This window comes from Nycticebus coucang, chromosome X (assembly GCF_027406575.1).
Source record: "Nycticebus coucang isolate mNycCou1 chromosome X, mNycCou1.pri, whole genome shotgun sequence".
Lineage (NCBI taxonomy): Eukaryota > Metazoa > Chordata > Mammalia > Primates > Lorisidae > Nycticebus > Nycticebus coucang.
Genome location: NC_069804.1, coordinates 19,023,540 through 19,041,396, shown reverse-complemented (window position 1 = coordinate 19,041,396; position 17,857 = coordinate 19,023,540). Strand labels below are relative to the sequence as shown.

Sequence of the window (17,857 nt, the reverse complement as noted above, 5' to 3'; positions counted from 1 at the left end):
GGTTGAGCAGATTATTATAAATTATGTTAATTAGGTTTAGGTATCAGATAAAATTCTAGTTTTTAATGTTTCTTTAATAGTATTACATCCAAAAGATTGTCAAAATATTTATTAGCTTTATACTTTTAAATTATCTTTTCCATTTTGTCAATTAGTAATAATTTATATAATGAAATTTGAAATGTATTGGTTATCTGTTTGATGTGTTGCAAATTACCCCAAATTTAGTGGCTTAAAACTACATACATTTATTATCTCCCAGTTTCTGTGGACCAGCAGTCTGGGCAGAGCTTAGCTGCGTCCTTTGGTTCAGAAACACCCAGACTGCAGTCAAGGTGTTTGTTGGCCAAGGATAGAATATCATTCTAAAACTTGGCTGGGGGAGGATCTGTTGCCAGGCTCACATGGTTGTTGGCCCAGATTCCTGGCCCACAAAAAGTGTGAGATAATAGATGCATGCATGTATGGAGCTTGTCAACTGGTAGGTTTTCTTTTTTTTTTTTTTTGTAGAGACAGAGTCTCACTTTATGTCCCTCGGTAGAGTGCCGTGGCCTCACACAGCTCACAGCAACCTCCAACTCCTGGGCTTAAGCGATTCTCTTGCCTCAGCCTCCCGAGTAGCTGGGACTACAGGTGCCCGCCACAACGCCCGGCTATTTTTTGGTTGCAGTTTGGCCGGAGCCGGGTTTGAACCCATCACCCTCAGTATATGGGGCCGGCGCCTTACCGACTGAACCACAGGTGCCGCCCAACTGGTAGGTTTTCTTACAGGTTGATTGGCCCCCTTTCCGTGAGCAATGCAAAGTGTGATAAGCCAGTTTTAATCAGAACAAGGCAGTAAAGAAGATGGAGAATAACAAGAGAATAAACCTGGTCCCTTACTGGCCTAATGGTCTAGTGATAACTGTTCACTTGAACTACCCTCTTTTTTATTATAATAATTTTTTTGTAGAGAAAGTGTCTTGCCATGTTGCCCAGGCTGGTCTCTTGGCTTCAAGCAATCCTCCTACTTTGGCCTCCCAAAGTGCTGGGACTACAGGTGCAAGCTACTGCACGTGGCCTACACTACACTTTTAACCTACAGACTGCTCCATGAGAAAAAAAAATAGGCAGTTACCTCATTTGAGTTGTTGCATTCTGGGGTCTTTTTAGAAGCTTAGTCTGTGTTCTTACTAAATCTAGTCATTCATTAGCATAGTAGTTAATGAATGTCTGTTAGGTGCCAAGTACATTGTTAGATACACAAAAGCATTTAAGGAAAACTTGCCGTTTTAAAATGGCAAAATAAAGCTGTTTTTATCCTCTTCTCCTCTGGGAGATTATCACCCAAAACAACAAGAAGAATAAGAAACAGAAATTTAGTCATTGAAACAGAAGACTTCTGTAATTTGAACCATAAGATATAAATATGAAAAGCTGATGGACAAGTGTAATAAGAGGAAATTAATAAAACCTAAGTGATTTTAGAGAAGTATCCCAGAAGCAGCAAGTCTTATTCACAGCCTTCAGAGCTTCAGAAGAACTCAAGAATGGGGCCGCCAATTATTATAGAAAATAGAGGCATGGCATGAGGCTGAAAACAGATTGTTTAATGTTGATATAAATATCTTCTAGATCTTCTCTCCTCTGAAGAAAGAAGGTATTTCATAGGGAAAACCAGAGAAGCACTAGAGTTGGGCACTTTGGACACAGTAGGAAGTAGAGTGAGGTACCAGGATGGAATCAGGGAGGTCAAGTGAAAACCTACTAGTGAATGGGGTTATGGCCCCATTCTACCCACCAGGACCATCTCCTCCTGGCAGGAGAGTGGGGAATCTTGACTAAAGAAATGTCAGATACTGACCTTTGGGATATCTTGAAGTATGTAGACTGCCTACTGGACCTATAAGAAAGCCTGCCAGTTGACAATCCCCAGAACTTCCAGGCCACTTTTTAGTGCCTCACTAAATATCTGTGAAAAGCCAAATATCACCAGACATTTGACGAAGGCTATCAACATGAAAGAATGAGATCTTGGAGAAACAAACAATTGAGGAAAAGGAAAAAGAAAAGTTAAATTAATGTCCTCTGAGTGCTGAGACAGAATTAATTTCCTGAAACAAAAGTAGGTTCCTATTTAAAAAAAAAAAAAAAATCTCTTAGAAGTTACGAGTGTGATAGGAATGTTTTGCATTTCAGTAGAATATTTACAAGCAAAAATTGAGGAAAACTCAAAAAGTAGAACAGTAAGACAAAGAGCAATTAGAAGAGAAAAAGAAAGAACAGTCTAACCAATGCCGGAAAGAGACAATGGGGGAAATGAAGGAAACAAAGCAGGAAATAAATATCAAAAGAAACATATTTTCCCTCATTTGAATATTTCTGAAATCAGAATGTTTGTTATAATTCATGATGTGACACATTTTAATTGACAGCAATATTTTCTTTCACAGTGGTATAATGATAATCATTATCTAAGATTAGGTAGAATACTATAGTACTCAAAAAATGTTTTCCCATAGCCGGGCATTATGGCGGGCGCCTGTAGTCCCAGCTACTCGGGAGGCTGAGGCAAGAGAATCGCTTAAGCCCAAGAGTTGGAGGTTGCTGTGAGCTGTGTGAGGCCACGGCACTCTACCGAGGGTGGTACAGTGAGACTCTGTCTCTACAAAAAAAAAAAAAAATGTTTTCCCAAAATGAGAACCATGAGTCTCCAGATTTAAAAAAAAATCCGATTGAAAGTCTATTAATGGAAGGAAAAAAAAGTCCTACTCTGAACAAGGCTTATTTTCATTAAATATCAAAATACCAGTGATAAACAGTAGGCCCTAAAAGCTTCTAGATAGTTTTTTAAAGTCATACATAAAGGATTAGGTATAAGAGTAATATAGGACTTTTCAGCATTGGAAGTTAAAAGATGAGGAACAGTGCTTTTAAAATAGTGAAAATGGTTTTTGACCAAACTATTTTCAGACATGTACTTATTTTAGGAATTTGCTGGAAAACAGACTTTGCCTATACTAGAGGGTTATTAACTAAGAAAATGACATGAAATTCAAGAAACAGGATCCAACACTACAAGTATGATGAAGAAAGTTTTTTCTCATTATAACTAAAGGAAGCTTCAGAGGACTAGTTCATTTAGTAGGCCTAGAGAATACTCAATACAGATTGAAGTAGATGGACAGATAATTCCAAGAATGTTTTCTCCAGGGACAGGGACTAGGGGTAGCAGAATAGAAGTAATGAATTATGTAGTAAGTTTGAGTACAGGCAGTCCCTGGGTTACAAATGAGATAGGTTCTGTAGGTTTGTTCTTAAGTTGAATTTGTTTGTAAATAGGAACAGGTACATTTACTTATTACCTGTAATAGCCTCCATTCTTAAGTGCAAGTCATATATCAGTTGGATGTTTGTAACTCAGGGACTTACTGTAATAGCCTCTGTTGATTAAGTGTGAGTTGTGTGTAAGTCATATGTTTGTGACTTGGGGGCTGCCTTATTGAAAATTCACATCCATATGCAATGGCTCATGCCTATAATCCCAGCACTTGGGGAGGCTAAGGTGGGAAGATCTCTTAAGGCCAGAAGTTCAAGACCAGACTGGAAAACATAGTAAGATCTTGTCTCTACCCTCAAAAAAGTAGCAGGGTGGGCACGGGGCCTGTAGTCCAAACTACTTGGGAGACTGATCTGGGCGAGAGGAGGATCACTTGAGCTCAGGAGTTTAAAGCTGCAGTGAGTTATGATCATGCCACTGCATTCCAGCTTGTGTGGCAAAGCGAGACTTGGTCTTTTAAAAAAGACAATTCACTCATGAGGCTTTTGCAGGATGGGAAGAATTTGAAATAAGGTACAAAGAAAATAAAGCAAATTAAAAAACAAAGCATCTGTAAACTTAAGGAAAAACAAAGTTGTACATAAGAAATGTAACAGCCGGATGAGGTGGTTCACGCCTATAATTCTAGCACTCTGGGAGGGTGAGATGAGTGGATTGCCCTGAGCTCACAGGTTCAAGACCAGCCTGATCAAGAGCAAAACCCCTGTCTCTAAAAATAGCTGAGTGTTGTGGCAGGTGCCTGTAGTCCCAGCTACTCAGGAAGCTGAGGCAAGAGACTCTCTTGAGCCCAAGAGTTGGAGGTTGCTGTGAGCTATGATTCCCCAGCACTCTACCGAGGGCAACAAAGTGAGACTCTGTCTCAAAAAAGAAAAAAAGAAGGAAATGTAACTAGAGTGTATTCCTTACCTGAACAGTGAACAATGTTTACATAATCATAATAATTTTAAAGATTAAATATTGATTTAACCAAAATTTGTGATATGAATGCTAAGTCATCTATAATAAGACATCTAAATCTAAAGATAATATCTAAAATTAATGAGTCAAGATTAAAGGAGAATAAGGTTATTATTTATCATATAGAAATATGTGCCGGAGGGACCAATGAAAAAAGCTGAAAGAGTACCAAGAGCACGGGGTTTTCTACTTCTTCATTATAAGCTTTGCAGCACCCTTTGACCTTTTAACTTTTGATAAAAATTTAAAATTTAGAAAGTAGTTGTAACTGGTGTGATCAGGGAAAAATTTCCAGAAGACATGGAATTTAACCTGAGTTTTGGACAATAGGTAGGGGATTTTCAGAATTAAATGTCAATATTTGGGTGAATATATTCTCATGGGAAGATGGTATAAACAAAAGCCAAAGTGGGTAAAAAATAAGATGTGTTGGGAGTAGCTAAATCAGTCTGACTAAAAGGATAGTTATAAACGAGAGCTTAATTTCTCCTGAACATAAAATACCTTTACTCAGACCTCCTTAATATACTGAGTTGGTATGATGACTATTGAACAAATCCCCTAGGTTCCTATCTGTGGTAGAGCCATTTCATTCTGACTAGGTTTTTCCTTTCTTCACACTTCATCTCTTCCTCTCTTCCCTTTGTTTCTTGCCCTACTGTCTGCTTCTCTTAGATCCACTTCTCTTCCATCTTCTGGAATTTTAATGCTTTTATTCTTTCTCTGGCTTTCTAAAAATTGACTCCATTCCTGTCGTTACTCACATGAAGTAAAAAAGCACTTTTCTTCTCCATGCGTTTCTCATACAAAACTGCATTAAAATTTTCATTTGAACAACCAATGATACTTATAGCCATGAGTCCAGCACATACTTGCACACCTCTTACAGTCATGTGGTTCAAATGCAAAATAAACTATAAAAAGAGAAGCCCTAGCAGAATAGACAATAGGCAATGAATTACTCACTCAACACAGGAAAATACAATTGAGTGCTCATTGGCAGGGAAAATTTGTGGTGTGGTGTATCAGTAGCACTTATTGACTAATTGTGTAGAGTATTGTCTGCTACCCTCTCATTGACTAAGAGTGTATTTGAGCATTCAGCCTGGATAAAAATAGTAGATTTAAGTATGTACCATTTAGGAAAATATTTCTTAGATTAATAGCATTATAATTAGCACTGCATGGTAGTATCATATGGAGTATGTATACACCAGGCAAAATTTCCATGTATGTAAGGTTTACTTTTATTAAATTTTTGGCTCTTTTTCAGGGCTTTTTTTTTTTTTTTTCAAACTTTTCTAGTTTCCCTTTCCTCCTTTCAAAGAGCTTAAGAAAAAAAAAAAATACCCTTTTTTCTCATGGCTTATCTCCCTCATATGGTGCCTCTGATCCAAAATTGTTTCTCCTCTGCTCTCATCTATTCACCACAATACTCATTCCTTCAGTTTGAGAGAACTCATCCATATTTGGAAAGAAAGTAAAGTTACTTAATTATGTTCAAGTATAAATGATTATTGATTGAGTCACCCTGAAATACTGGCATATGGAAAGTTGTAACCCCTTTCCTAAATGAGTATTTTAGATAAGCATGACTAAGTAAAAAGAACTTAAAGCTAATAAGCAGAGGGGAAAATGTGTGAACAAGGAAAGGAGGGATACCACCTAGGATATATTGCTGCTTAGTACAAGAGTCAGACTTGGGGCAAGGGCCCTGCCACTCCTCACCCTCCCTTTATACCCACAAGAGATTCTGTGAGTGGAACATAGCATGCTTTCCACTGAGATGGTTTTAGAAGCAACCCTTTTGGTGCTATAAGAAGCCACTACCATTTGGTTCAAGTTAATCATCTTCATTAAACTTCTTTTCCATTTCTGATTTAAAACCTTAGCATTTTATAACACTATCTATTGATGAATGTGTGTTAAAAAATAATAATTCTTTTTCACTTAGATGGAAATCTTTAGGAAATAAACCCTTCAGTGTCTGAAAAATTGAATGATGTGTGCATGCGCGCGCGCACACACACACACACACACACGCACATGTTGCATCAGTTAAGAACTTGCTGATTTAAGTTTTTATCATATGAGTTGATTTCTTTCCATCAGTGTTTAGTCATGGTGAGGTCACGAAGATAGTTGATAAATGAGTTTGACTTACTTGGGATTTTGCCAAATAAGGGGTAATGTATGGTTAGAGTTTTCAGGAATTCTGTGGAGCCCATACTGAGGTCTTCACAAAAGATTTAGTACCTCCTGATTTTTTACCTAAGTCAGCCACCAGCCATTCATATGTGTTCTCCTTCCCCAGACTGAATTGCCTGATTATGCTTCCACCAACTTCATGACCATTTCCATTTCTAAACTATAACAACTTGGGCAACAACTTATTTAATTTTAAGCCTCAGTCTCTTTATAGGGTAGATGATGGTACTTACTTATCTCATCGTGATGACAGTTAACTGAGATAATTTTATTTAAAGCACGGTGCCTAGAATATGGTAGGTCTTAAATCTGATTATAATCCGTATACTCAAAACTTTATGAATAAATGAGAGTATTTAAATAAAAATTAAGGACTCAGAAAAAGAAACTAGATAAAAGAACTGCAAAGTGAACCTATAAAAAGCAAGAGGAAGGAAGTAAACATAAATTCCAAACTCAGTGACTTAGAAAATAGCAAAAGCAAATGCACAAACTTAGGAAAGCAAAACGGGATATAACCACAGATAGGAAGGAGATTAAAACATCATAACAATTGAAATATTTACAGATGAAATGATATAATGTCTGGGATTTGCTTCAAAATAATAATTATGGGAGTGGGAAGAAGTATATGTGAAATAAAATTGGCTCTGAGCTAAAAATTGTTAAAGCTGAGTGATGGATATGTGACAGTTTATTATACTATTCTGTTTTACTTTTGGATATGCTTGAAATTTTCCTTATGATCTCAGAAACTTAATAGAATATTTAATATAATAATATACTGATTTGAAAGTCTTACTAAAATTTTTCTTTAAGGAAAATTTAAATTATTTGGAAGGTAGAGAAAAACTGAGTATACCAATAGCCATGGGAGAAATTCTGTGTTGTCCTAAAACATAGAAAAAAATCTACATTAGGGCGGCGCCTGTGGCTCAAGGAGCAGGGCGCTGGTCCCATATGCCGGAGGTGGCGGGTTCAAACCCAGCCCCGGCCAAAAACCACCAAAAAAAACCAGCCAAGAAAAAAATCTGCATTACCTTCTAGTTTGTTATACAAAGTTTAGCATAGCCCTGAAAAATAAAAGTTGGCACAGAAAAGGAAACTGTGTACCAATTTATTAATATAAATGCGAAAGTCCTAAATGAAATGTTTACAAATAAGAACAGAATTGTATCAAAACAATGTTTTTTTCCCCAGATATGGAAACATAGGTCAATATTAAGAAATCTCTTCATTTAAATTATCAAATCAATAGGTCAAAGGAGGAAAAACTAAGTAACTATATTAATATATAGGGCAGCACCTGTGGCTCAGTGAGTGGGGCGCCAACCCCATGTACCGAGGGTGGTAGGTTCAAACCCGGCCCTGGCCAAACACCAACAAGAAATGGCCAGGCGTTGTGGTGGGTGCCTGTGGTCCCAGCTCCTGGGGAGGCTGAGGCAAGAGAATCGCCTGGGCCCAGGAGCTGGAGGTTGCTGTGAGCTGTGATGGCACAGCACTCTACCAAGGGCAATAAAATGAGACTCTGTCTCTACAAAAAAAAAAAAAATATATATATATATATAATAAAAACATTTTATAAAATTGAACATATATTCCTCTTTTCGTAAAGAGGAAATATTCTGACATAAGATATGTGTAAAACCAAATAGTCATATTATTTCTGAATGATTTGGTGGGTATATCCCCAAGTCAGGATCAAAGTACAATTTATAACTGCTTGCTTTAAGCTCTGTAGACTATGAGAAATTTGGGTTTGGTTCTGTGATGGGAAACCATTGAAGAATTTGAGGTAGATGCATAACTTGTCTGGTTTAAATTGATTCTGGCTGCTGTGAAGAGAAAGGATCACACAAGAAAAATTTGCAAGCAGAAAAACCAATTTGATGGCAGTATATGATGATGCTTACAGGGAATGGTAGAGGAAACAAATAGATTTGAGGTTTACTTTAAAGACAAGATCAATAGAATTTGTTGAGGGTTTAAATATGAGGGGAAGGAACTTAGATGACAGGAAAGGGCCAAAAAAGACTTACAGGTTTTTAAGATGTGTAATGATGTAGGACATCATTAGAATGGGGAAGATTGGATTCCCACTACACTTGGAAGTAAAGTCCAAATCCAAACTTCTTGAGTCTCTAAGGCCCTATTTAATATGGCCCCAAGCTACCTCCCCTTCTGTTTTCTCTTTTTTCTCTTGTTCTTTCCTTGGTGTTCATCACATTCTAGCCACCAGGTCTTTCCTTTGTCTTGAGTTCATTAAGCTAATTCCTATCTCAGGGCCTTTGCATTTGCTGCTCATCCTGTTTGAGGGCTCTTGACCATGGTTCAGCAAACTTTGTCTATCAGTGGCCAGACGGTAAATAAATATCTTAGGCTTCGTGGGCCATGTGACCTCTGTTACAACTGCTCAACTCAGCAGTAGCCATTGTAGAACAAAAACAGCTGGAGATAATATGTAAATAGACATTGACCCGATAGGGATTTGGCCCTCAGCTGGCCAGACCTAGCTGTGGTTTGCCCCAGCCTGAGGTCTTGAAGGGATTCCCTCCTTATTTTTTAGGTTCTTCCCAGAGGAGAGCTTGGCAAATAAGTTAGGATCAAAAACCTTAATGCCACATACTCTTGATCATGCAATTCTACTTCTAGAAATTATTACTAAATACTTGTGAATGTGTGCAAAGTATGGGACCTCACAGTGGTACAGAAGATCAAATACCCAACAAAAGGAGATTTGTGTAGTAGAATTTTCAGCAGTCTTTAATAATATATGGAAGATTATTTAATAATAGAGAAGAGGGGTCAGCAAACTTCCCCTGTGAGCCTGCCACCTGTTTTTGTGAATGAAGTTTTATTGGAACGTAGTTTCACCTGTTCATTTTTGCACTGCATTGGCAGAGTTGACAAAAACCACGTGTCCTGCAAAATCAAAAATATTTACTTTGTGACCCTTTGCAGAAAAAGTGATAATATGTGTAATATGGTTCAAGTGTCTATGTATGTATATAGAAAATCACCAAAATAGTGATTTTTTTCTTTTTGTTTTTTGTTATTATCTAAGTTTTTATAATGGAAATGCGTTATTTTTGTAATAAAAGTTATTTTTTATTGGTGTGCCCATACACCGTGACCCCCCATACCATAACCTCCTTCCCTTTCCCCACATGCTCATTCCCCAAAAGTTATTTTTAAAACAGGGTAAATGATAAAATCAATACGATTAAAAATGAAAATTAGCGGACATTTAATAAGATAAATTTTAAGAAATTTGAAAGAGGTGGAAAAAAGTATAAAGAGCATCTAGTTTAGTGTGCACGGCCACAGAAGTTGCATCCATTTCAGATTTCAGCATATGAAACTTACTCAGGCAGCCATTATTTGAGTTCTTACTATGGGATACTTGCTATTGGAATATTAAGCCAAGTATGGTGCTCGTTCTCAAGATGAATCTGGTAGGGACAGTGGGATGTATTTAAATAGTAATAAATATTATAAGAACTGTACCAAAGGACTTTAAGAGCTCTCACATCCTCGCCTGTAGTCCCAGCTACTTGGGAGGCTGAGACAAGAGAATCGCTTAAGCCCAAGAGTTTAAGGTTGCGGTGAGCTGTGATGCCACGGCACTCTACTAGGGGCAACAAAGTGAGACTCTGTCTCCAAAGGGGAAAAAAAAAACTCACAACCTGGTTAGGAGATAGATAACACCTGAATAAGCAGTTGCTCAGTGACAACCTGTAATGTGATTATAAGGAATTCCAATAATGTAACCTAGTCTTTTAACTTTTTGATAGTGCCTTTTGATGTAAAGAACTTTTTAAATTTTATACTCAAATTTGTATTAATATGTTCCTTCATGGTTTCTGTATTCTCCAAACAGGTAGCCATACGTCCTAATGTCTCCATCTGATGTAAAGTGCCACATTTACTCTTTACTGTCACTCTGTCTTTTATACAGCAGTACCACACTGTTTTAACTCAGGGGGATTTATTTCAGATAAATCTGAAGTATTGCTTCTTATTCTTAGTAACAATATTAAAAAGTATAACAGCAAAACGTGTATTGACCTGAACTCTAGTAGTAATTAAAGCCAATTTAATCCTTTAAGTTTAGAAAAGGATATTTGTTTGCTCCTGTTAAAAAAATCTTAACTTGAATAAAGTTGATGACTGCTCTCTACAGAGATAATCTTACTTCATTGTTTATGCAGTAAGCATGATGTTTGATTCTTCCTGACATAGTTTCAAGAGCCACCTCCTGTTCATACTGCAGTTCTGTGTTAAATGAGGTTGTCCTTGCCTTGCTGCCCTTTTGGAGCATTATAAGAAGACTCAAGTAATTCCTTTTGGATGATGGGAGAGTTCTAGATGGAAAACTTCCTAAGTGCTTTCCTTGCTGCAAAACCAAGTCATGAATTTTTAATTGAGAGAAATCCACAGTTTTCTAGGCAGAATTCAAAGTTCTATCTTGGGTATTTATTTGGGTCCCAGTTGATTCTAAGCTATTTGGCTTTACATAGGATAATTTTTTTGTTTCAGTATATTTAGAGGGTACAGTCTTTTTTTGTTGTTTTTTTGTTTGTTACATAGATGAACTAGATGGGGCAAAGTCAGGGCTTTTAGTGTAGCCATTTCCAGATTAATATTCATTGTTCTTGATCTCTCACCTCTTTTCCCCCTCTCCTCTCCTGAGTCTCTGAAGTCTATTATACCACTCTGTATGACCATGCATACCCCATCATTTAGCTCCCACTTATAAGTAAGTACATGCAGTATTTGTTTTTCCTTTCCAGAAATACTTCATATAGAAAAAGCACAAGTTCAATCCAAGTAGCTGCAAAAGAAATTATTTCATTCTTTTTTTATGGCTGAGTAGTATTCTGTAGTGTGTGTGTGTGTGTGTGTGTGTGTGTGTGTGTGTATGTATCGCATTTTCTTTATCCGTTCATCAGTTGATGGGCACTTAGATTGATTTCATACCTTTGCAGTTGTGCTATGATAAACATACAAGTGCATGTGTCTTTCTCATGTAATGACGTATTTTTAATTTGAGCAAATTTTTTCGTTACTCTTCAACTTCTATTAAGTTATTTATAGAATATTTTAATAAAAATTCAAGATAGTTGGGAAGAACCCTGGCTTTTCTTAGGGTACCTCGACCTCTAGCACATAATAAACACTCTGAACCAGCAGTTCTCAACCTGTGGGTCACGACCCACAGGAACTGCAATAAAGGGCCACAGCATTAGGAAAGTTGAGAACCACTGCTCTGAACTGAGTTCCCATTACACATCGCTCCATTCCCAAATAAACATGTGCCTACCTTGACCATAGTTTCTTCATCCAGAAAGTGAGCTGATTGTTCTTGGTGTTTTCTAGAATCTCTTCAGGTTTTGAAAACAGTGATTTTATTCAGTTCTTACAGACTGTATAGATTAACACTTGAGGTGTTTTTGTTGTTTCCATAGATTAAGTTTATGTTAAATAGAGCATTTTCCTGTAGCTGTTTAAGTTCCACTATTACAGTGATTATGTCCTGATTATATTGGCATATTTTTAAAAATATTTTACAAAGCAAAAATACCTTAGAAGAACTTCTATGAGGTACTAGAGGATGAAATGGAGTATAGGATTGAATGATAGCTTGACCCCTCCTTCCTTACCATTTTGGCTTCTTCAGTATTCCTTTTTACTAATAACCCAAGGATTAGACTTTTTTTTTTAATTTAGATTTTATCAGCTAGGAATGTGAGCTTTTAGCTATGGGCCTTGAAGTCTTTAACCTGGTTGGTAATTAATATTTATAACCAGTGTCCATTTAAACATAATTTACTTTCATTTAAGATGGGAAGGATTTGTCCTTATATCACACTTTTACTTTTTTTTTTGTTTTTTGGAGACAGAGTCTCACTTTCTTGCCCTCTGTAGAGTGCTGTAGCGTCATAGCTCATAGCAACCTCCAACTCTTGGGCTCAAGCAATTCTCTTGCCTTAGCCTCCCAAGTAGCTGGGACTACAGGCACCCTCCACAAAGCCCAGCTGTTTTCAGAGACGAGGGGTCTTGCTCTTGATCAGGCTCATCTCTAACCTGTGAGCTCAAGCAATCCATCTGCCTCAGCCTCCCAGAGTGCTAGGATTACAGGTGTGAGCCACCGCACCCTGCCCTGTGGTCTTTATTTTATAGCTGTAGTTGTGAAACTCTTCCTTATTGACAAGGAACATCCATGACATGTCTGTCTGACCTGAAAATCATCTTGAGACTCTGGCATGAGTGTGTGTATAAACATGTTCATCAGTTTAGCGACTTTTATTATTTTAATAGTGGTGATTAGTTTCAGTTGCTTTTAGAGGATCATGATAGTTAAGAAATACTGGCATTTCTCATGAGTCTAAAATAATAACATTCATTTCACTGTCATGAAAACGGTCTGGATTGCTGGGAACTAGGAGAAAAGAACATTTCAACAGGATTTGGCTATCAGCAAAATCTGTTTTGGTTTCCTGTTCTGGCCTCCCTACCTATCAACTACATTAGTGTCCCTGCCGGCAGGTTTCTCCTTTATTTTACCAGAGGAAAATTGTCCAGCCTCTTTTTCTAGCATTTTCAGGGCCCGCCTGACAGGAAATTTTCTAATTGCCGGAACAGCTGGTAGGAGAAAACTTTGCAAGGGCTTGGTCTTCCCTTTCTAACTTAAAGTTTTACTGTCAGAAATTCCCTTATCACCATGATGGTTTCATAGCCATGTTTAAATTTTTGTCTTTTCGTGTTCGCTCTCTACAGGTAAGCTTTGTTCAACTTATTCTAAAGAAAAAAATATTTTAATTGGAGCTAACTATAATTATACTAATTAAATAGTTACTCCATTTTATGTGTTCTTATAAGAAGCATTTCAAAATTCAAAACCAGTTTTAATAAAACTTTTAAAGGATACTACTCTTCTGTTTACTAAAAGTAAGCTGATTATGTATATTATACATTTCAACTTTGTATATTTTGTCTTACACTGGCTTTCTAGTGCTTGAGTAATTTTTATATTGCTACTGTTTGTAATTTTGTATAATAAAGCAAATGACTAGAACTCTCAGTGTTAAACAAGGCATGAACAGAATTGCAAACTTTAGGAGATTACTATAATGTAAGCAAAAAAAAATTGTTAGGTAAGAAAGTGTGTTATTTTAAGCAGTCGAAAACTTAAAATCATATTTTTGTTGAAATTAGTTCCAGTAAAACCTTGAATTTATTTAAGTAACTTTAAGCAAGTAATTTTATCTTAGAGTGGGCACAATTTTCAAAGAACTACTCTGTTAAAATGGGCTTAGTAGATAACTTGCATTATATTTAATCCTGCCAAAATCAGCTTGATATTTTGCCATGAGAATTGTGCTATCCTGCTGCTCTTTAAAAAGAATTAAACTTGCTGATTGGGATTTCTGATTGGGGGAAAACTTTGTGCTCTTTGTGGCTGTGATCAAAAATGTTAGTATGGAGAACCAGCATTGCTGTTTTCTCAAACATAAATATGAGAAGCTGACTTAAGAATTTGGTTAAATGAAAAATGCTGAGCATGTTTATCATTCCATTAGCAAATGAAGTAAATTGGATATGGTCAAAGTGTAATCTAGAATAAATTAAAATGTAGTTTTTCACCAGCCAAATTTTGTGTTATATATCTTGATCATCTAATAAAAGAAAGTTAACATATCTTTTTAAATAGAACATAAGTATCTACAGAGAATGTTACTTTAATTAATTTAGAATTTCATTTAAAGAGTAACTGAGTATGCCTTTTATCATTTGTAAGGTCTTTTTTGTGTTATACCAAAAAATAGTTGCACATCTATGGTTAGAAAATACTTATTTATTGACTTTTACAAAGGAGCATTTAAATATTTTACTTCAAGCTTCACTAATGTTTCTGGCATTCAAAACAATTTAGAAAATACAAATGCCTCAAGAACACACTTCCTGACTCAAGGGAGGAGAGGAAAAAGGAAATTATGTATACAAGGCAGGGCATACTGCCAAATGTTGAATCATTTTTTAAAATCAGTTAATATCACCCAGTTTGTTTTCTTAATGTTGCATGTTACAGTATTAGGTTTCCTATAACTCAAATAGCATTAATTTCAGTTTCTTTTCTTTAATCCTTTTCACATTTTAGGATTAAAATTATGTTTTTTCCTTGTAACTTGAAAGGGAAACATTAGGTTAAGTTTTTTTTCCACCAAAGGGTAGACTTTAAAGACCATTTAAGAATAAACAATAAGGGCCTTTTTTTGTTGTTGGTCCTGGAAAACAAACTGGGTGGCTTTCTGTGTGACTGAAGGAAGACCAAAAGATCCACCTGTCCATGAATTTTCTTTTGCCATTCTTCTGTGATATCTAAAATGACATTCTTTACAAAATTCCTAAAAATATGTATTTTTTTAACTGAACTGACTTTGTTTTGTCTGTCAGGGGTTATATCTCAATAGGTATTTATCTAATAAATCTTTGAAATACAGGTAAATTTTATTTATCTTAGTATCTCTAACACCAAGCACAATACCTCACCCATAATTTGAATTGCCTTGTAACAAGAAGGAATGGTCCTAAAGAACATGTCATAGGTTTAAAAAAAAAAAAAAACACTTTTATTGGGACCAGAAATCAGGAGAAAGCAAAAGCAGGAGAGCCACCTGAGTTTTAGTTACCTTTCTGACCTCATTGTTCTCTTCCTCTCTTTTTCAGTCTCTGATCAAATGCTGGTCTCTAGGTACTCTTCTATACTGGTGTTTGTACCGGTTTGTCTTGTTGGAAATACTTTTCCCCCAAGTGGTTGACTCCCCTACCTCCTTTAGGTCTTTGCTCAAATAGTACCTTCTTGATAAAGCTTGCCCTGACTCCTTTAGTGAAAATTGAAAATCTTCCTTTCCATGTCTGCTCTTCCACTCCCCTTACCCAATTCAATATCTTTCCTTCATGGTATTTATCATATTCTAAAACTAATTTATCTATTATTATTTGATGTCTTCCCCAAAAGGCAGGGGTTTTGGTCTGTTTGACTTATTATATATCTCAGGTAATGTGTATTAGGTACTCAAAAATATTTAAATGTGTGGATGAATGAATAAGTGAATTCATTATAACTTTTTAAACGTACAAAGTAAGTTTTTTATGGTAATGAATGAATTTATATCCATGTATTGTTTAAAAGACCAAGGAGCTGGACATGGTGGTACACTCCTGTAATCCTAGCTACTTGGGAGGCTGAGGTGGGAGGATAACTAGAGCCAAGGAGTTTGAGGCCAGCCTGGGCAACATAGTGAGACCCCTATCTCTTAAAAAATATAAATAAATAAAACATAGTTATGCCAGTGAGTGTAAGAATATGTGAGCCTCACACAGTAATTATATATAATTTATATCTGTGTTCTTTATTGAAAAAAAGTTTTCCATTTTATGTACTCATAGGCAAAACCACAATTTTACAAACTGTCATGGTTTTTATGTGACAGATTTATTTCAGGAACAGGTGATTTAGTGACATATATTTGTCACATGCACATCTCACTTTGTTCTTGGTTTATCGGTGTCTTCAAAAATTTGATACTCCTTTCTGCATCCATCTCCTTGCATTATAGGTATGAGCTAGAAAAGCACATTGTTTCTTTTCTACCTATGGTCCAAGATTGTCCAAGCGTTAGTATTTTTTTTTTCTTTTTGTAGAGACAGAGTTCACTTTATTGCCCTCAGTAGAATGCCGTGGCGTCACACAGCTCACAGCAACCTCCAACTCCTGGGCTTAGGCGATTCTCCTGCCTCAGCCTCCCGAGTAGCTGGGACTACAGGCGCCCGCCACAACGCCCGGCTATTTTTTTGTTGCAGTTTGGCCGGGGCTGGGTTTGAACCCACCACCCTCTGCATATGGGGCCGGCGCCTTGCTCACTGAGCCACAGGTGCCGCCCCTAAGCGTTAGTATTATGTCCTAGTTGAACCTCAGATTTATTTCTAAAATAGTCATGGTCCCATGCCATGGTGACATTAAGTGCAGTCTGGACACTGAGATATCAACCAATGACATTTTGCATATTATACTACTATAATTTTGCATATGTTTATAAAAGGTAGAAAATAATCTGGTGTGATTAGTATAAATTTATTTTTTTTATACAGAGGCTCACTTTGTTGCCCTGGGTAGAGTACCATGGCATCAAAGCTCATAGAAACCTCAAACTCTTGGGCTCAAGTGATCCTCTTGCCTCAGACTTCTGAGTAGCTGGGACTACAAGTGCCTGCCACAACGCCTGGCTATGTGTTGTTTTTTTTTTGGTTTTTTTTTAAGAGATGACGTCGGGGGCCTGTGGCTCAAGCAGCTAAGGCGCCAGCCACATACACCGGAGCTGGCAGGTTTGAATCCAGCCTGGGCCGCCAAACAACAATGACGGCTACAACCAAAAAATATCTGGGCATTGTGACAGGTGCCTGTGGTCCCAGCTACTTGGAAGGCAGAGGCAGGAGACTCGCTTAAGCCCAGTAGTTGGAGGTTGCTGTGAGCTGTGATGCCACAGCACTCTACCCAGGGTGACAGCTTGAGGCTCTGTCTCAAGAAAAAGAGAGATGATGTCTCATTCTTTTTTTTTTTTTTATTAAATCATAGCTGTGTACATCAATATGATCATGGGGCACCATACACTTGTTTCATAGAATATTTGACACATTTTCATCTCATTAGTTGACATAGCCCTCCTGGCATTTTCCTAGTTACTTTGTCAAGACATTTACATTCCACATTTGCCAAGGTACATGTGAGCCTTGGCAAATGTGGGATGATGTCTCATTCTTGCTCAGGCTGGTCTCGAACCCATGAGCTCAAGCAATCTACCCACCTCGGCCTCCCAGAATGGTAGGATTACAGGCGTAAGCCACCGTGCCTGGCATAAATTTATTTCTTATACATTTCTCATAAAATTTAAACTTAGAAGGAACAAAAAAGCATATTCAGGATAAAACAGTGGCACATTTGGGGAACTTGGGCTAATGTCATACTTGCTACAGGCATTGATCTTTGCTCTCCACCCCCAAGAAAGTTTTTTGTACTCTGAGATACCCTCCTTCCAATTTAGAAAAATATTTTAAAAATTCTAGTTTGTATCCCCAAAGGCATTTGAAATGATTGTATCTATGTTGGGGGAGAGGGTAGAGAGTGGAGGAAGATGCTCTTTAAAAAAAAAAAAAAATTAAGAAAAGAAACACTTGAACATTTATTTTAAACTAAAATTTGCTAGAATAAACAATTCATTATGAGAATAGGAAGATAAAAGTTAAAGTCTGTCTTTCAGAAGACAGAGACAGAAAATAGGAGGAAAAGGGTGATGTAAAAGATTCAGTTCC

General features: G+C 36.9%; 1 protein-coding gene across 7 annotated transcripts in view; it reads left to right on the top strand.

Annotated features, from left to right (window-relative positions):
* Positions 1–17,857, top strand: part of RPS6KA3 (ribosomal protein S6 kinase A3) — a 135,453-nt gene that overhangs the window by 36,245 nt on the left and 81,351 nt on the right. The window contains exon 1 of one of the 7 annotated variants that reach the window (XM_053579809.1): positions 13,104–13,264. The exons of the other annotated variants lie outside the window; for them this stretch is intronic. Within the exon in view, the coding sequence (XP_053435784.1) occupies positions 13,226–13,264 (39 nt within the window). The 5' untranslated portion in view covers positions 13,104–13,225. Of the gene's footprint in view, positions 1–13,103; positions 13,265–17,857 lie in introns of those variants that run through there. 7 annotated transcript variants of the gene reach the window in all.